The sequence below is a fragment of the Phyllostomus discolor genome, chromosome 2 (genome assembly GCF_004126475.2).
Source record: "Phyllostomus discolor isolate MPI-MPIP mPhyDis1 chromosome 2, mPhyDis1.pri.v3, whole genome shotgun sequence".
NCBI lineage: Eukaryota > Metazoa > Chordata > Mammalia > Chiroptera > Phyllostomidae > Phyllostomus > Phyllostomus discolor.
The window spans coordinates 209,825,018-209,852,754 of record NC_040904.2 but is presented as its reverse complement, the minus strand read 5'-3'; the positions used below and the strand labels follow the sequence as shown (position 1 = coordinate 209,852,754).

At 54.6% G+C, this 27,737-nt stretch overlaps 1 protein-coding gene across 3 annotated transcripts; it reads right to left on the bottom strand.

Annotated features, from left to right (window-relative positions):
* Positions 1-1,007: 1,007 nt before the first annotated feature.
* On the bottom strand, positions 1,008-27,304 carry EIF3L (eukaryotic translation initiation factor 3 subunit L). Of its 3 annotated transcripts, XM_036019606.1 has the most exons (14): positions 26,721-27,304; positions 26,151-26,199; positions 24,912-25,122; positions 22,708-22,787; positions 20,256-20,317; positions 17,542-17,611; positions 17,095-17,168; positions 13,977-14,148; positions 12,357-12,511; positions 11,546-11,716; positions 10,001-10,498; positions 4,573-4,653; positions 3,537-3,590; positions 1,008-1,019 (listed from the first exon to the last, which is right to left on the bottom strand). In XM_036019606.1, exons 1-13 carry the CDS (start codon positions 26,751-26,753, stop codon positions 3,552-3,554), a joined length of 1,695 nt encoding a protein of 564 aa, XP_035875499.1. In that variant the 5' UTR covers positions 26,754-27,304; the 3' UTR covers positions 1,008-1,019; positions 3,537-3,551. The 3 variants fall into 3 exon arrangements, with proteins under 3 accessions (XP_035875499.1, XP_028388340.1, XP_028388342.1); XM_028532539.2 differs by lacking the exon at positions 1,008-1,019 and having other exon boundaries at positions 3,395-3,590; XM_028532541.2 differs by lacking the exons at positions 1,008-1,019; positions 22,708-22,787; positions 26,151-26,199; positions 26,721-27,304 and having other exon boundaries at positions 3,395-3,590; positions 24,912-24,990.
* Positions 27,305-27,737: the final 433 nt, after the last annotated feature.

Sequence of the window (27,737 nt, the reverse complement as noted above, 5' to 3'; positions counted from 1 at the left end):
TTCCACCCCGGTCTGACCAAGGCCCAGCCTGCACATTGCTACACTGCCTCCTGCTGCAGGTGCGGGAACTCCAGGTAACTGGGGGCACCCAGCGTTCACCGAACCCACTTCCTCCACTCCGGGCAGCAAGAATAAAAGCCCAGTGAGCTGGCTGCAGCTGCCGAATGCCCTGCATTCCTTGAGCAGTGAGTGCCAGGCAGAGCCCAGCCGTGCCTGTCCCCTCACAAGGGCTGCTGGGGCCCAGCACTGCCACTGGACCTGAACCAAGCTGTGGGAAATGGCCCCACACTGGGCACACACACGCCATCTGTGACCCTGGGCTCCTGAAACTGCCCATCGCCGAGGGAGGCCAGAAGAGCACCGAGACGCTGTATCAGACGCAGCACGCTTTGACCCGGAATAATTTTCACAATGGGGACAGGAGACTGGGGCTGCTCAGGTGGGTCTGAACTCCTGTGAGCCACCACTGCCAAATGCCAGGACAGGCAGTGGGGACAGCAAGCAGAAGAGATGGCGCTGGAGAGGCCACTCTTGAGGAGGCTAGGGAACCGGGCAGTGAGCCCCTGCAGCAGGCAGGGGCAAGGGGACCTGGCTGGCACTGGCCTGGCAATCAAAACCATTGGCAGGAGCCCTACTCTGCACTCAGGGGGACCCAGCAGGGTTACAAATGAAATGCTGGGAAGCTACCAAGGGCACTGGGAATGTTTGGACTAATTCCTTATTCACAGAGAGGATGCTGGTGTTTTTCCTTCCTTTGGGGGGTGGGGCGGGGCTGAGCTGTAGGCTGGTGTCCGGGAGACAGCACAGGCTTTGCAACTGCACTGACCCCGTTCGGTCCTGGCTCCTCCTTGGCTCTGGGAACTGGGACAAATCTCTAACCTCCCTGGTCAGGAACGGTTTCCCACCTCAGTCAGGCTTGGTCGCAGTCCTTACAGCCGTCCACAGGGCCCTACATACACGGCGGGAGCTCCCCCAGTCTCTGGCCCCTCCCCCCCTTTGCTCGCTCTGCTCCAACTGACCTTGTCACTACACCCCCTCCGCACACCAACGAGCCTCTGCCCTTGGCTCCGCGAGTACGTGCAACGTTGCCTCTGCGCCCACGCCAGGTCTCTGCCCAGAGGACACCCACCGGTGTGCTGTTCTCGGGCTGCCCCCCTCGAAATGACACCTCCTACCCTTGACTTCTGTCCGTAACATGGGTCTCCGTCCCAGGTACAGGATGTGGTTTATCACCTGTCTCCCCCATTAACATTTAAACCCGTGAGGACGAGGGCTTTTTCAATTAATTTTTGTTGTCATTTTAGGGGTTTTGTCTTTGATGTTTGTCCATTTCCCCCTTGCCTAGCAGCGCCTGGCAGGCTCACCTGGAGACAAAGGGTCAGCCTCTGCACAAAGCCCTACACGGAGCCTGACACCAGCGGGCGCTGTGTCCGAGTCCCGGGCTGCCGTGGCAAACTGCCCTGACCTTGTCCTCACGGCCCTGGAGGCCAACGGCCCCAGATCAGGGTGTCAGCTCCAGGGGAGGGCCGCCCTCGCCTCTCCCAGCCCCTGGCAGGCCCAGGGTGTGGGAGTTCAGTCTCCGACTCTGTCTTCATGTGGCCGCCTCCACGTGTCTCTTACAATGACACTTGTCACTGGATTTCGGGGACCATAATTTAACCCATCACAGCACTAGACAGTAACTCCCACACGGATGGGGAGGTTCAGAACAGCTCGTGAAGCCTAATTGCGAGGGAGGAGCAGGAACTGCGCACACTGTAGCCCGGGCATCGCTCCGGGCACTCGAATGCCATCTCACGTACCCCTCCCAGCTACCCCGTAGGGCAGAGTCCACACCCTGCTTTTGTAAACAAGGAGCGAGGCTGGCAGGCACAGTGATACGCTAGCGGGCACTTCCACCCCGAAGCCGCACTGGCGCCCACCTCAGGGGACAGGTGCAGCGCCAACCCCCCGGATACAGGACGCCCCTTCGCCCAGCTCCCGCCACTGCCTACAGTCGGACTCCCGGGGACAAGCGCCCGGGGCAGGCCCAGCCCTGGAGGGCAGCAGGCACTAGCTAAGGCCCCCCGGGCGTACCACACACCAGTGGGTGACGGCACCTGCACACCCATTACACCTCACAACCTGGGGACACAGAGATTTCAGGACCAGACAAGGCCGCCAGCCCAGAGAGGTCACAGAGCAAATCCGAGACACAGTTCAGACTTGAATCCGGGTGGCATGCCTTCGAGTCAGCGGTTCTTCCCCTGCTCCCCAGCTCCCTTCCCGCCCGGACACTCAGGGGACCGAGCACACACCAGGCAAGCACAAAGCCTCCCTTGGGAAGTCCCAGCAGCCCCGGCTCCAGGAGGCAGGGACGGCCTCACCAGCTGTGTCCTTCCACGTCACAGGAAACACCTCTTCTCTCAGGGCTGACATGCACCCATTTGTGTGGGTTACCTGTTGCTCTTTCACCGATTGTGCCAGTCTTCCATGGCACTTTCTAAACTAACACCACAAGTTTGGGTAACAAAAAACCCATCTCTACTACCTACTACCTTGGCCTTGGATAGACAAGCTATGTAACTACTCCGGGCCTCACCTCCCTCGGTAAGGTAAGGGTGCCGAGCTGCCCATCGTCCGAGTCGGAGGGTGAGAAGACTGTGTGCAGACCGTCCGGCTCCGAGCACGTCCTCTTTGCCGAGCCGGTCGGCGACACTGCCCGGGGCGCGGGGCACCAGCTCTGGTCCCGTTTCTAACGGTCGTGGATGGGCATGACCTGTGCTTTGCCAGAAAAGCTCAGAAATTGGCTCTGCAGCAAACAGTGTGGGCTGCGAGGTTTTGAGGGGCAGAAGATGCCACCTCCGGGAAGTCCCCAGGACGGAAGGTCCCGTCAGGGCGCTGCAGGGAGGGAAGGCAGCGAGAGTGGGGACAGACTCACGCGGTGGGCACTGGCTGTGAAGGTGATGACGGGCGGGCCGGGGGACCGAAGCCAGGGAGGGTGCGAGAGGCTGCCCACAGGGAGGGAGTCAGCAGACCCGGCCAGCGGGAGACGGTAGGAAAATGTGGAGCCAACTCTTGGCTTTTACAGAACGGTGTGACCTCGACCGAGTCCCTCACCCCCGAGTCCGTCTCCTCGTCGTGCAGAGGGGCGCACTGCCGCTGCACCCAGGTGCGGGCCGCGGCAGGTCGTCCAGCGCGCGGGGGTCCCGGTGAGGCGCCGGTGGGACCGCGGATGTGCGCGTGTCCTGTGGACCGCGCGGCTCTCTCTGCGTGAACACGGGGCCGGGTGATTCCCTGCCGGCCCCAGCAGCCGCCGCGCCGGGAGAAAGCATCGCACGCACGCACGGGACGGGACCTACCGCCGCCCTCACCCGCAGGCGCTCCCCAGCAATAACGAGACGACAAGTCTGGCTCCAAAGAAGACCCTTTACTGAGACGCATCTCACACATTTCAGTCTTTGACACGAACAAACTTCAACCGGGCCGCAGGCTGACGGCCGAGCCACGTAAGGGCCTCCCCGCCCACGACGACATCTGCACGGGCTCCCGCCAACGCAGGCGCGAGTGGCTCAGGGTCTCTGCCCCATCTTCTTCAGCGTTCGGTTGAGCTGGAAGGGAAAGAAAAGCGCAGTCACACGGGGAGCTCGCACCAAACCTGTCCCACAGCGTGAGCGCGTGCCAGCCCCCTGAGGTCAGGCAGGGAGGGAGTCTCTGACGGGAGCGTGGGCGGACCCTCCATCGGGCACTCAAGGGCCTCTCACGGTCCTTGCACACTGCTCGTGCCCCCGCACTCCCGCTCAACAAACACGCCCCTCACTGCTCGGCCCACTGTAGACAGGGGAGGGGATTCAGAGCGGCGCTACAACCCTCAGGAGCCTGGTGGCGAGGACCGCAGCACGGCAGTGACCTCTGCTGGTGGACTCCAGCTACGGCCACAGAGAGACCCAGTGCCCCGTAGTGCTGGCCTAACCCTGAAGACCTCTTATGAGGCAAGACACGGAACGCGCCAAGTCTGTCGAAACAGGGCTGCTCCCTGCACTCCGCCTGCAGGAGCTGGCCAGACCTGTCTGAGCTGCGGGGTGACCGCCAGGCGGGAGGGACGGGCGAGAGCAGGCAGCGAATCCGCCCATATTAGGAAACGGCGGGGAGGGAGAAGGCCCGCTGGCCACCCGGAGAGAGGTCTTGGAAAGACACGCTCCCAGGAAGGCTGACGCAGCAGCTCCTGTGGGCCCAGCCCAGCTCCCAAACCCCAAGCAGCCAGCCAGTCTAGCTCAGAAACTTCAAGGGTCAATTTTGGGCTTGCTTTTTTTTCTTAAGACTTTATTTATTTTTAGGGGGGGAGGAAAGGAGAAAGAGAGGGAGAGAAACATCAATGTGTGGTTGCCTCTCACGTGCCCCCTACCGGGGACCTGGCCAGTAACCCAGCCATGTGCCCCGACTGGGAATCAAATCAGTGACCCTTTGGTTTGTAGCCCAGCAGCCAATCCACCAGCCTGGGCAAGTTCGGACTCCCTTAAAGATGAAAATGAAAACTCCTCACCCAGTCCCCGACCGCTGTCCCCAGGCCACCCCCTGCCCCAGACCTCTCACCTCCTCGAATTTGTGGATCTGCCGGATGAAAAAATCCCCATAGCGCCTGGCGACTTTGGTGTCTGCGATGTGGATCATGTCCTGTGGGAAGAGCACAGTCAGACAGATGACGGCACGGAGGGGGAGCCGCTCACGGGCCCGTAGGTTGCCGTGCCGCTCCCCGCTGCCCAGAAAGCGCCTCCCCAGTTCACCGCAGCTCCTCCTTTCTGGACGACTGACTCTATTTTCTTCTTGCTAACTCATCATTATTTCCCAGTCTTTTTCAGCGAACGTGAAATCTTTGAAATCTTGTGGCAAGAAAGACATTTAAAACAGCCCTTTATTCTCACACGCAGACTGCCAATCAGGCCAGATTTTACGTTTTGCTCTTTAGCCCAGAATATTTTGTTGAGCACCATTTTACTTGTGAGTTCCTACACAATCCCAGTTGAGACCCAAGGACTTTCTGAATCAGTGACAGCATTTCTTCAAGTCAAGGATGAAAAAAACAAACACCCTACCCCACCTCAACGAAGCAAGCAGCATTTTGCCAAAAACAAACCTGAACCAGGAAGCAGAACAATAATAAAAACAAGACATGCAACTAAACCTTTATCATGCAGGGACTCTGAATCATATTACTATGATCGATTTAACCTCAATATAACTTCATAGCAAAACTTTATTCATTGTAATCAAGTTGCTAATTCTTGGGAGACGTGTTAAAGACCACCCAGGTATCTGGCACTAGTTCGCCCGGTCGCTGGGACGCAGGGAGTAGCAGGCTGCTGGTGTCACCGAAGACCGTGTGCACGTGGCCGCTGGGGATACACGGAGAGAGCTGTAGGTGGCTGGTGTCGTACCCCAGGGGACAGACTGTCTGACTTTAAAAGCGTGATTCACAACACTGGAAAACTCCCACTGCGGGCGCGTTTCTTCTCTTGTCGAGACCGTCACATCACGGACAGCTGACGGGCACCACGTCTCCCAACAGCCATCACGTCTGAGCGGGAGGGCCAGGTCTGACGGGGCAGCTTCCAGAACAGACGCCCCAAACAGACGCCCCAAACAGACGCCCGAGAGCATGTTCACACAAACGTGTGTGCAAGTGCTCGCAGCAGCATCCCCCACGAGAGCCTGTGGGCCCCAAGGCCGTGAACAGGACTCGGGCACCGACACGCCGCAACCCCACGGAACGTGCAGATGCGCCCCGTGAAGGGAGTCAAGTGCAACGGTCACACGCTTTAGGGTCCATTCACATGGACTGGCAGGAGCAGACAGTCCAGAGACGGAAAGCAGACCACTCATTGGTCTGCAGAGATCGGGGGAGGGGGACCGGGAATGCCCGCTAGCGGGCAGGAGTTCCTTCTGGGGGCAGCGGGAGTGCTGTGGAGTTAGGTACCGGAGACAGCTACACAACACCGTGGACACACTAACGGTTGTCTGAAAAACTCTCCGAAAAAAGTTATGATGTTTACATCATCACACTTCCTGAAAACAACCACAAATGTAGTTATTTTTTAAATCTCCCTATAGCCTCAAAGAACTGAAGAGGGAATGAAGAACCATTTGAGAGAAAACAGAAGCTGTTCCACGCAAGCACAGAAGCCCCATCTGGACTGAGGGCAGCTGCTAACCCTAGAAACTTGGGACAGCAGCACCAACCAAGGCCAGGACCACTCTTAACAGAAGACCCTCCTCGTAATACTGGGATCCTACAGGGCTCCATCCTCAAGTTCCAAGTAAACCAGAAGAGACTTGCCATCCCACCCCTGACACCAAGCGATGCTTGCCAAGAGTGCGGAGGGGGCCCTGGCTGGCGTGGCCCAGTGGATTGAGCGTGGGCTGGGAACCAAAGCATCGCAGGTTCGATTCCCAGTCAGGGCACAGGCCTGGGTTGCAGGCCATGACCCCCAGCAACCGCACATTGATGTTTCTCTCTCTCTTCCTCCCTCCCTGCCCTCTCTAAAGATAAATAAATAAAAATTAAAAAAAAAAAAAGAGTGCAGAGGGGAATAAAAGAAAAAAAAAAAGAAAAGACGCGCCCCCGAGATGTGAGAGATGCAGGGTGACTCTTCTGACAGTCTGTAGCCTGGGCTTGTCTCCGGGCTGGTCCAGGGGGCCACAGGCTGTGAGCTCAGCCCCTGGCGGCCCCACACCAATGGCATTGCCAGGGCCTTCAAGAGGCAAAAGCAAATGCCCCCAGAGAAGGGAGTATCCTCCCGAGTCTTCAAAGAAGGCCAACAAACCGTGTTTCATTGACAACGACCTTCCACAGTAAGAAATAACCAGTAAGGACTCACTGCACCATGAGTAGAGAAAGTGTTAGAGAAAGAAACGAAGCTGACGAGATTAGTTAGGGATACAGTGACCGATCAAAGGGAAATTATCCAGAAAAAGGGAAGAAAAAGATGGAGAAAGGGTTTGAGAGACATAAAGAGCAGAGTGAGGTCTACACACAGTAAATACAACCTCCAGAAGGAGAAGAGAGCAGAGACAATAATATGGAGGGAATATTAACCACAGATATCCTACAACAGACAGATAGCAGTCCACTGCCTTTAACACACTGTTAATCAGTCCTCATCAGGGTTCCCAGTATGTCTAAACAGAGTATTCTCTTTAATTATGAGCGCAGACACTGGGTTGGCCAAGAAGTTCCTTTGGTTTTTCTCCCTGTGATGGCTCCAGTGGAGCTCAGCTGTCTTTAATTTCATTCGAAACACTTTTGTTCTGCTCTAGTTGTTTGCTTAGTTTGTTTTTGTTTATATTCTTTAGAGTCAGTTGTTGATAGTTTCTGAGTCTGTTGTCATTTTACTATTCATAGTTTTGATCATCTTCTTTTTCTTAGATAAGTCCTTTTAACATTTTATATAAGGGCTTGGTGATGATGAGCTCCTTTACCTTGACCTTATCTGAGAAGCACTTTGTCTGACCTTCCATTCTAAATGAAAGCTTTGCTGGATAGAGCAATCTGGGATGTAGGTCCTTGCCTTTCATGACTTTGAATACTGCTTTCCAGCCCCTTCTTGCCTGCAAGGTCTCTTTTGAGAAATCAGCTGACAGTCTGATGGGAACTCCTTTGTAGGTTACTGTCCCCTTATCTCTTGCTGCTTTTAAGATCTTTAATCTTGGCTAATGTAGTTATGATGTGTCTTGGTGTGTGCTTCCTTGGGTCCAAGTTCTTTGGGACTCTCTGAATCTCCTGGACCTCCTAGGAGTCTATTTCCTTTGCCAGATTGGGGAAGTTCTCCTTCATTATTTTTTTCAAATAAGTTTTCAATTTCTTGCTCTTCCTCTTCTCCTTCTGGCAATGATATGGTTCAAATGCTGTAATGTTTAAAGTTGCCCGGGGGGGGGGGGGGGGGGGGCGGGGGCAGGGGGGGAGTTTCCTAAGCCTCTCCTCATTTTTTTGAATTCTTGTTTCTCCATTCTGTTCTGGTTGAATGTTTCTTTCTTCTGCTCCAAACTGTTGATTTGAGTCCCAGTTTCCTTCCAGTCACGGTTGGTTCCCTGAATATTTTACTTGATTTCATTTTTCACAGCTTTCACTTTTTCCTCTATTTTCCGACCAAATTCAACCAATTCTGTGAGCATCCTGATTACCAGTGCTTTGAACTGTGCCTCTAATAGGTTGGCCATCTCTTCCTCGCTTAGTTGTATTTTTTCTGGAGCTCTGATCTGTTCTTTCATTTGGGCCATTTTTTGTCTCTGCACCAAAACAATTTTGTTAGATTGTACTGTGACAGCTGTCCTATCAGTGTGAATTTTTAAAAAATCCATCAAAATTGGTGAATTTTTGTGAAGCCATTTTAATACTGAAGATGGAAGAAAATATGCAACATTTTGGGCATATTATGCTTTACTATTTCAAGAAAAGTAAAAATGCAACTGCAATGCAAAACAAAACCAAACCAAAAACAAAACCAAAACTTGTTCAGTGTGTGAAGGTGGTGCCGTGACTGATCAAATGTGTCAAAAGCGGTCTGTGAAGTTCCACGCTGAAGATCTCTCGCTGGACGGTGCTCCAGGGTCGGGGAGACCAGGCGAAGTTGACAGCAACCAGAGACATTAACTGAGAACAACCAACATTACACCAGGCAGGAAATAGCCAACATACTCAAAACATCCAAATCAATAAAGTTACTGGTGAAAGTGAAAACAACAACAACAACAACAAAAAACAAACCCCAAAAAACAACAACAAAAAAACCCGTGCCTTTTATTTTATCAAAAAAAAAAAAAAACACCCCATACGGACTTTTGGCCAACCCAGTCTATGGGGGAAACAAAGAGGGGAGGTAATATTTCATGGAAAAAGCAACCCTAGGAGTCTAGCATATTTTAGGTCTGAAAAAAAAAAAAACCCTCAAGAAAACAAAACAACTTACTTCTTTAAAAAAGCTCACCAGGACATTAAAATGTCCAACCTGAACTGAAAACCCCCACGGGGAAAAGCACTACTGTTCCCCAACCCACCTCTCCCCGGGGAGGAAGCCAGCACTACGCTGTCTGTGCACCCTTCCAGAAATAACTCTTCGCGTACACAAGCCTATATATTACCTACAGGAAAAAAACAAAAAAAACCCCTAAATGGACCATCGACAGCTCCCCAATAAAGCCACACTCATGCTTTCTGTGAGAGCCAAGCCCGCCTGAACACCTGTCAGCAGCGGAAAGGCGGCCGGCAGCAATGGCAGCAGCTGGCAGGCCGTCACAGAGCAGCGGGTGTGCGTGAGCTGTGGTGACACACAGGCACGCTGGATGTCATTCTCTCAAACACGCCGCCGAGCCTAAGGGGCTAGACGCAAAACAGCATGCTCTGTACGATTACACTGGAAGGTGCTCGAAACCAGGCAGCGCTGATCGGGGACGACACAAGTCAGGGTGATGGCTTTCCACTTGCTGAGTGCTTCCCAGTCAGCCCACAAAGCACCCGCCCCTTCTTCTCCCCGCCTCACCTCCAGCGGCGGCCTCCTCCCAGAACTCACCACACACTGCGCCGTCCCTCTGACTGACACACACACACACACACCCCCGACACTCCCGGCCCAGGGCCTGTGCTCTCACCGCTCCCTCTGTCCCCAAAACGTGTGCTTGGCCAAGGGCCTCACCCCCTGCGAACCTCAGCTTCAACTTCCCTTTCTCAACAAAGCTTACCGAGTACCTTATTTAACGCTCGCCCTGTGCCCTCCACCACCACCACCACCACCCTGACTCCGCAGCACCTGGCAGCCTCTAACCCAGACGGTGTGCCTAGTTACAACGTTTATGTCTATTTCTAAAGACTGGCACATCAGCGAAAGGGCCGAAATCTTTGCTGATCGGGCTCACCGATACAGCGCACAGGCCCAGAACGGTGACTGGAAGACGGGGCGGCTTAACACAGACTCGCTGCTGATGGACGGACAGAGCGTGCCCCGGGGAACCCCGCCCGCGGCGGCCGTACCTTGTCGATGTAGAAGTCAACCTCGGAGGCCGACTGGAACTCGCCGTCCAGGGCGGAGATGCCGCTGGTCCACACCAAGTTCTTCATTTTGTGCTTGAAGACGAGCAGCTGGATCCGGAACTCCTGCTCGGAGAGGTCCAGGAAGCCGGCCAGCTTGGCCACGGGCATGGTGGTGTAGAGCTTCAGGAAGCTGCGGATGGTGGAGAGCTGGGCCTGCTGCTGCACTTCGTCGGAGAACACCTTCAGCTGCTGCAGGAAGGGCTCCTTGTGGTAGTTGGGGTGCACGTTGTCATAGTTGGGCACCACGGGAGACAGGAACTTGGGGCAGGAATAGCTGAAAAGCTCCTCGTAGACCTGCGGGTCGCCCTTCTGCATGCGCAGCATCTTGTCCCCGTACTTCTCCCGCAGCTGGAGGTGAATGCTCTCGTCGATGCGCATGGGGTACATGGTGAGGGCGATGGCCAGCAGCGCGTGCATCTGCTCGTTCTGCTTGTTAATCTGCGGGCGGGGTGAGGTGGCACCGCGTCAAACGACGCAAGCTTCCCGAGGCCCCGCCGCCCTCGCGAGCACACGGCCCCGACGTCTGACTTCTCCCCAGGTCTGCACCAGTCAGTTAACTTTCCCAACGTCTCTCCCGAGCCTCCCTCCAGCTCCGTTCAATCCAGGCCCAGCTCCGGGCCCTCCCCAGCTGGAGTCTTCACAGGTAACGCTCAGTCTCTCCAACTGCCACACACGTCACTGGCAGGCACGCCCCCCCACACCAGTTATGACTGAGTTACCCAGAAGCCTTTGCCGGCACCTCCATGCCTATAGAATAAAGACTAAATTCTTCAGCTGGGTAATGAAGGCTGCCCCAGAATCCACCCCCACAGTTCGACTACTCTTCCGCTCTCCAGCCAAAAGGGTTTCCCGTGCTGCTACACCACCAGGTGCCCCACAGTCTCAACAGCCCTGCTCTGCCTGCAACTTCTGTGCATGCCTTGGACTCACCCTCTTCCACGGCACAGTGCCTGAGCACGACACCCACATCTCACTCATTCACTGTTAAACACCGCAGCCCGCAGAACAGGCAGCAAATTGTTGCTGAGTGAATAAATGTAGGCACTTCCCTGGCTGGTGGGGCTCAGGGGACTGAGCGCTGGCCTGGGAACCAAGTGGTCGCCAGTTCGATTTCCAGTCAGGCCACATGCCTGGGTTGTGGGCCACGTCCCCGGTGGGGGTAATGGTGGAGGTGAGAGGCAACCACATACTGATGTTTCTCCCTCCCTTCCTCCCTCTCTAAAAATAAACAAATAAAATCTTAAAGAATATAAAAATAGTAAAATAAATGTAGGCACCAATGGAGGATAAACCAGGATTAAAAGATCCCATCACCAAAGTGTTAAAATCCGAGGTAAGAGACACAACAAAAAACTCCTAGAGGCAGCCAGCTGCAAAGAAATCATCGTGCAGGAAACGCGTACTGAAAGAGCAAGCGTTCAGACAGCGTTTACCAAAAACTGCGGGCACAGGCGCCAAAGGGTCAGGCGCTCGGAGGCCCCTTACCATCTCGTACTTGTATGTGGTCCTCTGGAACATGCTCTTGGTCCTCTGGATGTAGAGGAGGATGTTGGCGAAGACCCGGATGGCATCCTGGTAGCGGCGCATCATCAGATACGCAAAGCCAACGTAGTAATACGTGGTGACCTGGCACTCGGGCACACGGGAGTACATGCTCTGAAGGAGGGGAGGGGAGAAGGCTCCGTGAGGCCCAGACCGAGTCATTGCGGGGGGGCCCGACGTCAGCTGGGGTCGGCGGCCCCGGGCATGGACTGTTCTGCTCTCCAACTGCGTTAGGTGACCCGAGGCCTCCGTTTTCCCAGCTGCAACAAAGGGACTGGCCCGGGTGACCCAAAATACCTTTCTGCTCTAAACCCTCTACACCTTGTGTTTTCTCTCCCTTGCTTTCTACTACTTGCCTTTGTAAACAAGCCCTACGAGGAGACAGACACATGCGAGTCCAACACAAAGGCGCCGGTATTTACGTGGCGAGGGAAACCACCTCGGTTCATCCCATCACTATTTAAACCACGTTAGAACTAAATGCTTTTGTTAACTAAGACGAGTGAAACCTGAGTAGTAAACCTCTGCCATTATCATCCTGTTTCGGAAACAGAATCAGAAGACGACTGGACATTTCAGGCAGGCATCGGCGAGCAACCCCCTGGTCCAGGGCCAGGTGTTCGCCCCAGTGGTCCCCCCATTTCCCTTTGGCCCGGGGAAGAGGAGTCCCCTTTCACCCGACACTCGTCCCAGCAGGTGCAGACGGACTTTCCGGCCCCGGGGAGACGGGCAGAGGAGACGGGCGGCTGGTTACCTTCTTGTTCAGCTCGATGTTCTCCAGCACCTTGATGGCCTGGTAGTAGTCCCCCAGCAGCGAGTGCAGGCGCAGCAGCCCCACCAGGCTGAAGTAGCCGAGCATCTTGTACAGCGAGTGCCGTCCGTACTCCCCAGCCACGCTCTCGGGGTCCCCTAGGGAGACAGACACCCAGTGCTGCAGCCGGGACGGGCGGAGGCAGGCCAGCCCGGCCCCTGACGGCCCCTCAGTTACTCCTTGCTCACTGCCAGCCTCTCCAGCCCCCCGCCGTGGGGGTAACTCGGCCTTCGAAGGACTACCGAGCAACAGCGCGCCTGGCCTTCTGCTAGTCCTGGGCTTGCCTACAGCGGGGCGGAGGGCAGCCGTTCTTTTATTTTTTGGTTCCAGTCCACCTGAGAACACGAGAGGCCCCTCCTTTCAGGAGGCTCTTCAGTTTTGACCTCGTGGGTCAAAACTGTTCTCCTAACAGCACGAAGTCGCTCTCTGCCTCGCCCGCTCAGCTGACACCGGCACCAACGATGCAAAAATGAGGCCGGGAAACACTACTGACCACTCGGCATGCACCAGGCGGAGGCCGCAGCTGCACCGGCAGTCACTGAATTCCTCACCGCCTCGCACTCGCAGTAAAACACTTGCCGCTTTTTCACAAAACACCGTTTTTACTTCCAAGAACAATGGACACACAACCATGGTTACTTCAATTTAGGTATTCAGCAGCCATTTTCTCAAAAACGAGTAAGGCCAGCCTGTTACACTCCAGTGAAAGCAACTGACAATGTCTGCTGCCCAAGAAAAAAATTAAGCTTTTAAGAAAAAAACGGACTTTTATAAAACTTGTATCTGCCACCATGCGCTCAACCGCTTGCAGACAGACCCATCGGACGAGGCTGACAGCAGAGGCGGCCGGGCGGTCACAGGAGCGGCACTATGGCATGTGTCAGTCCTGGGAAGCCCTCGCAGCCCGGTGACCCGCGTCTCATGAAGGTGTGCACGCGTGAAAGGCCCACTCAAGATGCAGGAAGAGCCAGAAAACCTTAACACGCCAGGGTAAGAGCTCACTGCTGGGCTTCACGCCCTCCCTGCCACCGACCCGCAGGGCACCGCCGCCGGCCAGGCCCCGCGGCGGCACCAGAGCTGACCTGCACCCCCAGAAAGGCTGCTGACAGCTTCCCTTTTGTTGGCTGAGAACCTCTGTGAGGCCAGACTCCCCTCATCTACTTCAGGCAGAACAGCAAACCGCAACAGACTGGAGACAGGAACAGAAATAAGAATCCATCCTCTGCTGGAGGCCAGGCACTAAAGCGACTTGCTAAAGTGCCACTGCTCTCACTGAGAAATTCACACAGACACACTCTGCGATTCTCCCAATCTACTGAGAGTGAGAAGCGGTCCCGACGCCAGAGCGAGGACAGGGCGCGCCCACACACAGCCCCGGAGAGACGGCAGGAGTGCCTGGTCCATCAGCCAACACCGGCTGAGCGCAGCAGCCCCCGACTCCGGCAGTCAGCCCCCGCTCACACCCCAACACCGAGGGAAGCCACAGCCACTGCCCAGGGGCAGTGACCTCTCCACACTCCCCTCGGCCTCCGCCCCCGGGAATGGACGGCAGGCAGCACTCACCGCCGCTCGTGTACACCTCCAGCTGCCGGTTGATGTTGGACTTGTCCACCAGGGAGTGGAGCACGTTGAGGACGCTGTGGACATTCCAGATCTTGGGGTTGGAGCGAAGGAAGTCGATCTCCTCCTCCGACTTCTTGGCGGTCTTACAGCGGTACTGACTGAACGACTGGAACTGGGGAGGGAGGGGGGACAGGCTCGGCGGGGGCAGGAGGCCCCGTGCCGGCCCCCAGGCACGACGGCCGCTGCTGCTCACGCCCCCACTCTGCACATGGCTCCCCCCGCCCCCATGCACACGGCTCGTGTCTTCAGAGCCACCTCTGTCTACGCTGGGAATCTTGTTCACTACCAAATGCATCAGCTGTTCCACAACTAAGTAAAAATCTCTGAGGTCAGAGGTAGTTTGGGGGAAAAACATTCATTTTGGAGTCAGACACAACCTGGTGTCACTTGGTATCTGAGCCTCACAGTGGGGTGTCCCTGGCCACCAGAACCAGGCAGTTCTGGACAGACCGCTGTCCACGGGTGGCTCTGCACACGCGTGTCCATGCGGGGGAGACAGGTCGCTGTCTGTGTGTAGGGCTCTTCCCCACCAGAGCCGCCCGTCAATTCACCCGTAACAGGAGCCCAGCCGAGCCGTCTCCGTGCCAGCCGCAGGGCCCAGCCGAGTGTCAGACACACGCCGGGGACACGCCACAGGCATTCGTGCGGGGCAGTCCTTCTATCGGACCAGCATGGGGAGGACAGCGCGAGACCACCTGCTCGACCCGAACTTTTAAAAGCGCCCGGGCCGATGCTGGGGCACACTCAGGTGTGGGGGCCAGCGACCTAGGGAGCTGTGTCCTGACGGCCTAAGGTTGTGCTTCAGCTCTGAAGTATTATCTTCCTCCAACGGTGTACGAGGAAAGGCTGTCAAATTTACAATAAACAAAGAACAGTATCCAGAATACATAAGGAATTCTCATAAATTAGTGAGATAATCCAACAGGAAATAGGCAAAGGATACTGATGACCACTTCAAAGAAAAACAGGATTAGTCTATTACAGGGGGAAGTGCTCAGTCTCATTGCTTATCAGCAAAATGTAAATTAAATTCGGAGTGCCATCTTTTCCATCAAACTGACAAAAATTAGCCCATTAACACCCAGTATAGAAGCGTGCTCCCAAGGGCTGCTGGGAGCAGCATAATTCGGTACAGCCTCTTGAGAGGGAGCTGTGTTAGTCTGCTGAAACTCAAACTGACTGCAATGCTCTGTGTCTCGGTTGTGGCCGTGTGCACTCTCGTCACATTCCATCAACTGTACCCTTAAAATTGGTAATTTATTGTATGCAAGTTATGTGCCTATAAAGTCGACTTTCTAAAATGTAAAAAGTAAATATCCTTCAACCAACAATCCTACTTCCAGAGGTCTCCCGAGACACGCCTCCACGTCACACACGCAAGGATGCGCACCGCCCCAGGGTCTGCAGCAGTGAAACCCAAACCCGACGTTCGCCGTCGGAGTGGAGCACCCGCATCGGGCAGCACGCCGCACCACAGAACACGGCAGGTCTCTGTGCAGACGCGCTAGGTGCTCCACGTCGTAGCAAAACACACGCTACAGTGGGGTGCCTTAAGTGATGTGTCTTATCTGTGCGCACTGGAGCGCACTGGAGCACACTCCGGAGAAATGCTGATGTGGTGCCTGTCTCCCCAGGCAGCACGGATGCTCTGCAAAGACAGGACACTTCCCTGTCGTCTGCAGTCTGAACACACACGGCTGTTTAAAACACCGTGAACACGTTCACATATCACTTGCAGCAGTGAGAACAAACAGAAGAGGGTGGCAGGAAGAGCCACTCACCTCGACGGGCACCCGCCTGGCTGGGAGGGACCGCCAGGCCTCCACCGGCCAGTCTCGGTTAGAAGGGGAGCCCCTTAAGCCCCTTGGGGGAGAATGCCAGCTAAATCGAGGGGATCACGATGATCTCCAGAGGGACAAAGAAGCCTAGTACAGATGCCCCCCCCCCCCCCGACCTGCTGCAGGCCCACAGGGCCGCCAGCCTCCCATGAGCCCGCCAAACCAGGGGCCAGCACGAGCCAAGGAGCCAGAGAGAGACAAGGCCAGTGCGGTTCGTGGCCTACACTGCATGAAGGCACAGAAGCCTCACCTGAGCGGGAAGCGTTCTTTTTTTTCTTTTCTTTTCTTTCTTTTTTTAAGGAAGCTTCTTTCCCAAATAGCCCCCAGAAAGTTTTCTCAGCTCACCAACCACAACTTAGCGGCACTCTGGTCCATGAAGTTCAAAGGACATCTTTAAGAAGCGGATTCCCCTGGAATACCCAACGTGAGCTATACTGTCCCCGTAAAACACGTGGAAAACAGGTATTTTCCCCATTCAGTTACTTTACTTTTCCACCTGTGACATTCTCCAGAACAGAACGGGCTGAGAGAAGGTGAGGACCAGCGGCACCGACCACAACCGCACGACGCCCAGCAAGCGGTCGCACCTCGACAGGCACTGCGCGAAGGACTTCACGCCTGACCCCCGTCACCCTCCAACAATCCCGTTTCGTGGAAACCAAGGCACAGTGTGGTCAGTGACATGCCCAAGGTCCAGGGCTCGTGACCAGTGGAGCTGGCCCGCTGGCCCCCAGGCCGTAGCACTCCCCGTCGAGTGCCGTTCCCAGGGGAACCTCAGCACAGCACCCCGAGGGGCGAGGTTGCCATTTCAACGAAATGTTCTATTTCAGTCTGACCTGGCATGCACCTCAGTAACCACTCCCAAGACGCAGAACACTTCTGTTTCTGTGGGCAAGGGGAGCGAGGCTTGGAAAGCTTAACTAGCATTTCACCCTTACAGAGCCACCTGGTGGCCCCCGGCCCCCAAACCTGCGGCCCGTGTTCCTCCTGCCATCCGCCTCTCAAGGCCAGGCAACAGCTCAACCCTCCCAACTTCCAAGTTCCTGCCTGGAGCTCGGAGGCCTCAGGGACTCTCCAGACAACCTCGGCAGAGGAGCGCACCTTCGAGGGCTGTTTCAGACTGCGACACGCATGTTTTCACACTGTGCACTTTCTAACGACGCGAGCAATGGTGACAGCGCCCTTTGCTCTAACCAGTTATTCCAAACTAGGCCCGATACCTGGTAGATGAACTCGTCGATGATGTCCCAGAGCCACTGGTTGGGCAATTCAAGGGGAGCAGGGCCATCAGCATCTATGCAGGAAACCACAGAAAGTCAGACCAGAACCAAGGACTAGGCCCACTCGGCGAGGCTGCAGAACACGCTTTGCAACTTCTCTCTTAAAAAGACTGGCCCTGCCCTGGCTGCTGTGGCTCACTGGGCTGGGCATCATCCTGCAGGCTGAAAGGCCGCAGGTTAGATTCCTGATCAGGGCACATGCCTGGGTTCCAGGCCAGGTCCCCAGTTGGGGGCGTGCGAGAGGCAACTGACTGAAGTTTCTTTCACACGCTGAGGTTTCCCTCCCTCTCAAGGCATCCGCCCTGCTCCTGCACATTAAATCGCGCTGAACTGAGCTGTAATGGGCTTTACCGTGCCCTCCCCAACATGGCCAAACCCTGGACTCACTGAGAATGTAGTTGAAGAGGTTGCAGTAGTTATAATAGGATTCAAACCTCTGCTCCAAGGAAGGTCCCCCCTGTAAAGAAAGAGAGCGGAGACATCAGGACATACATAATTCACGTAAACGTTACTCGTGGCCTCCCACGACGGCCGAACGCAAGTACAGGTGAGCTGACGTCTGCTCTCTCCTTAGTATGCGGAGTGCACTGGCGTGAGAGGGAAGACCGCGAGTGCAGCAGCAGCAACTCAAAGGAGCACTGAGTGCCAGGTTTCACGGTAACAACCCTTGCCAAACGTGAGGGGGCAGGCACGCAGGCCTGGCAAAGCAGGGGAAGGGAGGTGTTCCAGCAGAGACGGCACTAACAAAGGCAAAACAGGAAAGCGAAGGCTGGAGTGAGAGGAGGCCGTGCTGTGTGGCTACAGTGAACTGCACCGGCCCACCGAGGGAGAGGTCTTCAAGGGCCGGGGGGTGAGCAAAGCCACCAACCTGTTTCTGCAAATAAACAGTCTCACTGGAACACAGCCGTGAGCGCTCACCGGCTATGGCTGCTCCAAAGGCACAGCTGGACGCACCCGACAGAGACCACCGTGGCCCTCAGAGTCAGAAACACTCTCTGGCACTTCACGTCGGAGGCCACTGGGGTCAGTGGCCTCGAGACTTGAATGGTGCAGGCGCCTGAGAACCACTGAGGGTTTCCGAGCTGGGGAACACGGTGCGTGATGCACAAATAACGGAGAGGAGACAACACCGCCTGGCTGCCTTAGCCCGACCCCTTGCACACGCAGCGTCCCGACAAGGTGCGCCATCCCTGTAACGGGGGTCAGGTAGTGCCCGGGACGGGACGTGCTCTCTCAACGGAAAGCCTCCCTCTAGGGATTTCCAACTGCCATGTGTTTGGACCTAGCGCAGAGGTGAGGGCACCAACAAACCTCAGCTGAATCTTCACCTACAGACCAGACGGAGGACCAGACGGAGGACCAGAGGCGGTCAGACCAGCTACACTACGCGCTCCGACGCCGCGGTCTTCCCCAAACAGCCGCATCATACTGGCTGGCGAGGTTCTCCGCCTAGCCCCCCAAGCACCTGCCCCTCAGCATCAGGGGTAGGAGGGACTCTCCCGTCTCAGATAAGGTACTCCGAGATCTCGCTGGGATGCCAGAAGAACATGGCGCCCCACGTTACTCTGGCAACAGAACTCCAGCTACCACTCCTGATGGCGGTCCTGCCACGGCTGGAGTCTAGTCAGCCACGTGGTCCTCGGGGACCTTGTTTCCAAGGAGGGAGATCATGGTGCCAGTTTCTCCCTCGCACAGCCACACACACTCCGACAAGTAACGTGTCGCCTTCAAGCATCAGGCACCGGATCAGAGCAGAGAACAAGGCAAGGCCCTTGCCTGGTGGAGCATACTCCCCTCAAGGCGGAAGCAGGCAAAAGCCCCATGAGCAAACTATAAAACGTCAGCTAGCGACACGAGCTTGGAAGTGCCACAGAGCTTGGCCAGGAGCCCCGGCGAAGTCTCAGGAAACGAAACTGGCACGTTGAGTCAGGGGCCGGTTCAAGCAGGACCCTAGGGCCTGGGATTGCATTCCCAGGACGACGGGAAGTCACGGTAGGATGGAGGAAGGCGATTTAGTGACGAGACTGTGACCCCAAGGACCCTGCCGGTTACCGGGCCGAGGACAGACCCAATGGGCGAGGTGGAGAGTGACAGCAGCCGAGAGGCAGCAGTGCGGGCGTGAGGTGGTCGTGCTCAAGCTAAGGTGGCGGGAAGCAGCAGCCGGTCTGAAGAAGGACGTTAAGGGTGCAGCTGAGCAGGACTTCCCGCAAGGTTGATGTCAAGTGAGAGAGAAATCCAGAACGGTACTAAGTAACTGGGTGAAGGGCAGCACCGTTTACTGAGAGCACCAACACGGGGCAAACAGGTTGGGAGAGACCGCAGAGCTCTGTCTCGGCCGCGTTAAACCCGAGATGACGGTCAGACGGCTGCAGGCGGGTGCCGGGCACCCGGACAAACGAGTCCGGGTCCGGAGAGACTGGGCCTTGAGACCGAGGTCTGTAAGTCACGGGTGCCTGTGAGCAGCGCAGGCGGTATTTTAAGAGGCTTCAGGCACTCTCCGATTTCGAAGTTAGGAAGAGAAGAATCACATGAGAACCCGAAATTGAGGCAGCGTGGTATCAAATACACTGGCGTCGCAGTAGAACAGGTCTGGGTTCGAGTTCTGTCACCGGACTATCGCTGGGAACTGGAGAACAAGCCGCCTCATTGCACCTCCGTCTGCCCACCTCACCCACCATTGCAAGGGCTCAGCGTGCAGGTGTGCGCCAGGCGCCCAGAGCGCACAGCGTCACGCACACGTCAGGGACGGAGGCTCAGTGGCAGTGTACAGAGCAGCGAAAGAAAAGACACCCCAAGCAGAGGCGGAGTGAGGTGCTGTGACACACCGTGAGCGTGGCCGCCCGCAACCCAGTGCACAGAGACACGCACCCAGCCGAGCGGAGCGGGCCCGGGGAAGCGCAAGAGGACGCACAGGCCCCGCGCTGTCCCAGTCCGTCTGGGACACGTGCCCGGCCTTCCAGGCTTGGTCGCCCCACTGCCACGCCTGACCAGAGAACACGCCCACCGCTCCTGGACTTCGAACCAGCATCAGCTGGTAACCACGTTTGGGGAGCAAAACGGCACGGAGTTTAAACCACTGCCTGCCACACCGAGATACTCACGCTGACTTTGGCGTATATGTGCCTGTAGTAGAGCTCTTTGTACAGGATCAGGAACACGGCATCTGAAAGAGACGCAGAGGGGGAGTCGGTGACCCGCAGAACAACGAGGGTCTTCCGGCCGTGTCGGCCCCCGGGGGCAGCAGAGGAATAAACTCGAGTTCAGAGAACACAACTGCTGCCCTCCGACGCTCCCACCTCAGGACATGCGCAACAAGAAAACTCGTTTCTCGAGGGAAGGACACTAGGTCTTTCAACCTCACCTCAGTCTGATTCAGGCCCATTTCTGCTCGCCAGAGACCTTGGCCACCCCGCTGCTTAAATAAACCAGCACGTTAGCACGTGGCTACAGCTCCGTGGTGAGCAGCAGACGCCACCCACCAACGCTGCAGACGCGAGGCGTCGCTGACCCAGCTGGACCTCGGCTGGCGCCTGGGCACCCAGGGTTTGGGAGGTCCCCACCACCCTGGTCAGGGCACGCTCTCTGCTGTGCCTACACTGTGCCAACAACACGGTTTGTTCCGAACGCCTCCTCTTCCTTCAGGGAGGCTGGGATTTCGGGACCTGTTAGGCAGGGCGTGTGCTTACACAATGAGCCCCCAGCAAAACCCCTGGACACTGAGTCTGCAATAAGCTTCTCTGGTAGACAACTTGTCACGCGTATCGTCAAATTCCTTGCTTGAGGAATTAAGCACCCCTGGGTGACAATCCAGGAGTGGACCGTGGGAAACTGGCACCTGGTTTCCTCTGGACTTCGGGGCACCCACTATTCCCTTTGCTGATTTTGTTCTGTGTCCTTCTGCTGCAAACCCTGATAGCTTGGGGACACCGTATGCTGAGTACTGAGTCCTCCTAGCAAATCATCAAACCTGGAGGAGGTCTTAGGAATCCTGGAGATAAAGAATCCTCTCCAAAAATACAACAAAGAAAAAAATGGAGCCCTGGCTGGTGTGGCTCAGTGGACTGAGCGCCAGCCTGCAAACCAAAGGGTCACCAGTTTGGTTCCCAGGCAGGGCACATGCCTGGGTTGTGGGCCTGGTGCCCAGTGAGGGGTGTGCGAGAGGGGTGATTGATGCTTCTTTCCCTCTTTCTCCCTCCTTTCCCCTGACTAAAAATAAAATTTATTTATTTATTTATTTATTTATGGAGAGGGGAGGGAGAAAGAGAGAGAGAGAGACAGACAGAGACACATCAATGTGTGGTTGCTGGGGGCCGTGGCCTGCAACCCAGGCATGTGCCCTGACTGGGAATCGAACCTGCGATGCTTTGGTTCGCAGCCTGCGCTCAATCCACTCAGCTACGCCAGCCAGGGAAAATAAATAAAATCTTAAAAAAAAAAAAGGAAAGGAAAGGGACATTCAGTCTACGTAAAGAAAGGAACAAACAAGTTACAGGTAAGCCCTGAACAACACGGGTTTGAACCGCGCAGGTTCACTTACACGTGGAACTTCTTCAGGGAATACCTGTGCTGTTTCCACTGTGGCCGGGAGCCCGCAGATGGAAAGGACCGACCACACGCGGGGATCTAGGCCATTTGATACAGGAGACCTGAGCATCCGTGGATTTGGGTATCTGCAGGGGGTGCTAGAACCAACCCCTGCAGATACAAAGGGGCAATTTAAGTTTCTGGGGAATCAGAAGTTACACGCACCACTGGCCAATGTGACTCAGTTGGTTGGAGTGCTGTCCCATAAACCAAAAGGTCACGGGTTCAATTCCTGGTCAGGGCATGTGCCTCAGTTGCGGATTTGGACCATGGTGGGGCCGAGGGTGAGAGGCAAAAAAGCGCTCGATGTTTCTCTCTCTCCCCCTCCCTTTCCCCTCTCTCTAAAATCAATAAGCACGTCCTAGGTTGAGGATAAGGAAATAATAAAGTTGTACGCAGCTTTGCCTGTATGCAGGGTCAGCACTCCTAACCCCTGCGTTGCTCCGCAATCAACTGTATTCTTATTTGCACACGTACGTACAGAGTGTCACAGGAAGGGTAAACAAAAAGAATGATAATACTAGATGGCTCCAGAGAATGAAACGGAAGAGGTGGGGACAGAAGTCGGGGTGGTGGTGTCGGGGGACAGGTAGTTATACCAAATCTCCTTTTGTACTCGAGACTACTGTGAATCCTCACCTGTTTAAAAACACATTACGAGCCCTGGCTGGTGTGGCTCAGTGGATTGAGCACCAGCCTGCAAACTGAAAGGTCGCTGGTTTGATTCCCAGTCAGGGCACATGCCTGGGTTGCGGGCCAGGTCCCCAGTGGGGGACACTCAAGAAGTAACCACACATCTATGTTTCTCTCCCTCTCTTTCTCCCTCCCTTCCCCTCTCATGAAAAGTAAATTTAAAAAATGTTTTTTAAAAGATAGTAAACAAAACAGACCCAGACCACCCCGAGCTTCTAATGACCCCCGGCCACAGGACCCCGTCCACACCCAGGACAGAGGCTCCCTCACACCTACCGTTGCCGACCTGTGGGGCAATGGCTTCGGCCTCAGGCCAAGGTGTATTCTTGAAGAATCTTTCTGTCAGCTTCGTCCAGCTGAAAGCCAAACAGAAGAATTCTAGAACTCAAAAACAAGAAGCACCAGAGAGAAGCAACGCTTTACAGACAATGCCCTAAGCTCCGGAAGGGGAAGATGCCCCAGAAACGGAGCAGGGCCGAGCCCTCCAGGCCCCCAGCTCTTCTCAGCCCAGCTCTGCCCCAGACCGTCTTCCTTACCACGGCAAACCACCCCCTTCTATCAGAGAGGCGCCCGCCGTGCCCTCCAGGGTCACCGCCTGCCTCTGCGCGTGAACTCCGACGCTGGCTATCCCCTGATTTGAGACCCACTCTCAGACGCCCCCACCTTAGCAATATCAGTTCCACTTCTAGAGCATCGTGCCTCCTCCCCTCTGGATTGAGCACCGGACTGCGTGCGAACCGAAGGGTCGCCAGTTCGATTCCCAGTCAGTGCACATGTCCCCAGTAGGGGGCACATGAGCGGCAACCACACGCTACAGCTGATGTTTCTCTCTCTCTCTCTTCCCTCCCCTCTCTCTAAAAATAAATTTTAAAAAACCTGTATTAAAAAAAAAACAAACCAGCCCTGGCTGGCGTAGCTCAGTGGATTGAGCGCGGGCTGTGAACCAAAGCATCGCAGGTTCAATTCCCAGTCAGGGCACATTCCTGGCCATTGCAGGCCATAACCCCCAGTAACCGCACATTGATGTTTCTCTCTCTCTCTCTCTCCTTCTCCTTCCCTTCCCTCTCTAAAAATAAATAAGATCTTAAAAAAACAAACAACAACAAAAAACACCCACTTAGCCCAGTTATTGGAAAACTTTCGCATGCAAATTGAGATGTGCTATAAATGTAAAAGATGGGTTTTTAAAAACTTAGTACAAAGAAAAATATCTTGATAGTTTAATAACTGTGTAGAAATAAATATTTTAGGTATGCTAGATTAAATTATTACAATTAATTTCACCTAATCCTTTTTATCTTTTAAAATAAATCTGACGAGGCCCTGGCCGGGTAGGTTGTTGGTTAGAGCATCGTCCTGATGCAAAGATGTGAGTTCGATTTCCAGACAGGACACATGCAAGAATCAATTTGCATAAATAAGTATAACAACAAACTGATGTTTCTCTCTCTCTCTCTCAAAATCAATAAACAAAACCCTAAATTACACACATGGCTAGCACTGTATTTCCACTGGACAGCAATGGTGTACACATTTCTACCAGAGAGACCCGGGGGATGAAGGAAATACAGGTCAGGGATTCACCCCTGTTCACCGACCCAACAGGTCTCTGGCTACTTGCTTTCTAACCATCCTTACCGAAATTGCTTAAATTCCATTTCCTGGGTGAAGTCTTCACCGACTATCCCAACCCCGACTGTCCTGCCCCATCCCCAACGCCCATCACACAAGGGCAGTCCCCTCGCAACCAGGAGCAACCAACGACTCAAAGCTCGGCTCACCCTGTTATGCACTGAGAATATATATGGCACAGTCTAGAAATTAGGCTCTAGCCCTGGCTGCTGTAGCTCAGTGGATTGAGTATCAGCCTGAGAACCAAAGGGTCGAGGTTCGATTCCTGACTGGGGCACAAGCCTGGGTGGCAGGCCAGGTCCCCAGCAAGAGGCACACAAGAGGCAATGACACATTGTTGTCTCTATCCCTCTCTTTCTCCTTCCCTTCCCCTCTCTCTAAAAGTAAATACATAAAATCTTAAAAAAAAAAAAAAAAAAAAGAGAAAAGAAATTAGGCTCTAGATTCAAATGGTGCAGGTTCCAATCTCAGCCAACCAGTTAACCATGTGACTTAACCTTTCCATGCCGTTTCCTCATGTGTCAAATGAGGAAAACCACAGTGCCCACTTCATGGGGTACTGGGAAAGGTAAGTGGGTAAATATGGGAAAAGCGCTCTGAACCCTGCTTGATCTGACTGACCGCACACACTAACTGCCGTTACAACTATGAGAGTGATGCTGTTCTTGACCATGCACAAACTCTGGGGACACAGAGTCCAATACAATAACATGTCCCTAGCCCCGAGGAATCACAGAAAACGTTCTCTATACAGAAAAATGGTTCAACTGCACCCCCTTTTTACACAGCGTAACACTAAGCCAGTCCTACCCACCCAGAAAGAGATCATTTCAGCCAGCAGCCCATACCTGTTCTCATAGATGTCCTGGATCTCATACACTTTCTGGTCAATGACATCGCTGGAGACACGACTTGCCTGCAGCTCATACACCTTCTGGTCAATCAAATCGGAGACGGTTTTGTGGAAATACTGGATGAAGTTTTTGATCACTTCGGGGATCACCTGATAGGTCTGCTGTTCATACTGACGCTCGTAAGCCAGATCCTGCTTCGGATCTCCTAGAGGTTGGAAATGACACACACTTTACAAGCCGCTTTCAAACCCACGTACACGACATAACCAAAGGGCAAGACCAACCCCAAACTAACTTCAAGCCTATCAAATCGGACATAACTCCTCTTTTAAATGCTCAGACAGAATCCTCCCAAAGGCAATGGCAATACCATCGCCTGCTTCTTCAAACGTTTACCACTAAAGTCATTCATTTATTACCTGTTTCCCCCACTAGAACCTACAGTCTACGAGGGAAAGAACCTTGTCTATCTTGTGCTTATATGTACCCTCAGGACCTAGAAGAGCTGTGTGTGTTGCGGGGGAAAGACTGCGGGCAGGAACAGAAAGTAGTGGATACTTAACAGTATTTGAATGAATAAATGACTGCCATCTTCTACCCATGTGACTTGGTACAAGTGACTCAAGTTCTCTGTGCTAAGTTTTCTCATCTGTAAACTGGAGACCATGTTTGTTTACACCCTTCACAGAACCACTGTAAGGACCAAACGAGACGCTTCACACGAAGCACACAGAGCAATGCATGGCACTCGCTAAGTGTGAAGTCAAATCGAGTCACTATGACATTGCAGAAGACCTCAAAAGCCTTCCAAAAACATTTCATTTGGGGCCCTGGACGGAGAAACTCAGTAGGCCAGCGCAGTGTCCCAACACATCAAGTTTATGGGTTCGATCCTTGGTAAGGGCACATACAAGAATCAACTGATGAATGTCAGTTGTCTCTCTCTCTCAAATCAATTTTTTAAAAAGAAATTTTATTTAGGCTTGGTTTGAATCACTTTAATTTTTTATAAACAAAAACTATAGCTAGTATCCTTCCCCTCCTCGATGTTTCCGTGCCACAAAAAAGGCTCGGTGTATTAGACTCCATACCACCTCCTGCTGAGAGCTAATAACAGACTCCAGCCCTAAACCATCAAGAAGCAGTTTTAAACAAGTTCCCGGCAGCGCCGCTCAGGCACTGGGCGCCAGTCCCTGCAGGAATCCAGCTGACCCTGCAAACTCGCAGACTCACCTGTGTGCATATCATAGTCGCCTGGGTACGCATAGGGGTCATAGGCCGCCTGTTAACGAAAAAGATAGAGTCACTAATTCGTGGATCCAAAATGCTGGTTCTAGGGCTTATAAGCCGAGCAGGGTCCTAAGGATACAAAGTTGGATCCAGCACAGTCCTGCCTTTGAGGAACTCACATGCTTGTGAAGAAAGACAGTAAGGAGACAATGACAGCAACGTTTGGGTGTCTACGGCAGAGTACCGCACCGGAGACTGAAGAATCCGCGGGCTTTGACAAGACTGGGCCCAAACCGTACGACCTCAGCTACAGAAGCACGGGACCCACAAGCAGCCTTGGACAAGTTGAGGCCAGGGGACCGGCCGGACACGGGAAATGGGCGGGCAGACAGGGCTGAGCAAGAGCGGAGAGGAGTGGCAGCAGCATGCGGGCCGCGCCGGCCAGGCGCCAGGCTGGAGCTGATCGCGGCCCCCGGGGGCTCCCGGAGGGCCGGCCCCGGCTCACCGCCGGCCCAGGGTCCAGAGAGCCCCGCCCCCGCCGCGAAGCCCGGCGCCTACATAGGACCACGTTACCTCGGACTCGTAATCATCCGCGGGGTAAGACATGGCTGCGAGCCCCGTGAACCCAGCTGGAGAGAGCGAACAGAGCGCCCTGCGCCTGCGTCGTGGGCCCGGAAGTTCAGCCCCGCTGGGGCCTGCAGGGAAACCGGAAGCTGCTCGGCGGCCGCCGGCAGTCTGAGACAGCCACGTTGGGAAGGGCAAAATCTGCAAACGCCTAAATTTTTCTTCCTTCACATAGAGGCTTTACAAAGAACGTGACGTTGAAGTACTTGCGTAAATTCAGAAATAAGGACGTGAAATAGTTCAGCATAATAAACTACGGGCAAAGAAACCCAAAGTGATGCCACACAAAGGATGGCTGACAGCTTCTTCGGGTCGATTTCTCGCGTTAAGTGAAAATCGGGTACCAGAGGGCTTGATGTGAATTTAGGTGTAAGCGGTTTGCCTGCGACAAGTGTCTTCAAACGTTCTGGCCTCAAAAGATTAAACTTACTGGGTGTAAACGTTGAGACTCGGTCCCATGCAGTGAGAGGGCATGGAGAAAAGGGTCCTCCCGACTTTGGACGTTACGGCTGGCGCAGGCAAAGATGAGGCCAGCTCTGGCGTGAGGCCCAGAACGAGTCCCGGCACCCACACGTGCAGCGTTGAACGCTGGGGAGGTGGGTTCGGTTGGAATCTCACTGTAGTGTGGGCTTGCGACCTGGGGAAGTCCTCAAGCTGGGGACTGTTTGGGGGGTTATAAAGTCCCCAAAACCGATCTGTGGGTCAAGGGCCTTAGCTCAGTCATCTCTCCATCCATAACACCTAGTGGAAATCTGGATTCCAGTCCCTGCTCTCCCACTAATTTGCTGTGCGCCCAGGGAGCACCCTCTTCTCATACAGGCCTCCTTGCTTTTCCCAGCGTAGCGCACTCTGCCTGGGGCATTCATTTGCTTTCAGTTACTTGGTCTCCCTCCTAGAATGCAGCCCTCCCAGATGCACGCAAGGCTGGCTCCATCATGTTCAGTTATTTGCTCTGATGCCAGAAAC

Bases quoted from the DNA above. Each gene is read 5' to 3' on its own strand.
- EIF3L (XM_036019606.1), bottom strand. From the start codon at position 26,753: ATGTCTTACCCCGCGGATGATTACGAGTCCGAG. The intron at 11,717-12,356 runs GTAACCAGCCGC...CCCCTCCTTCAG, and splicing joins ACATCGAGCTGAACAAGAAG to AGCATGTACTCCCGTGTGCC. The intron at 3,591-4,572 runs GTGAGAGGTCTG...TTTCCCTTCCAG, and splicing joins AGATCCACAAATTCGAGGAG to CTCAACCGAACGCTGAAGAA.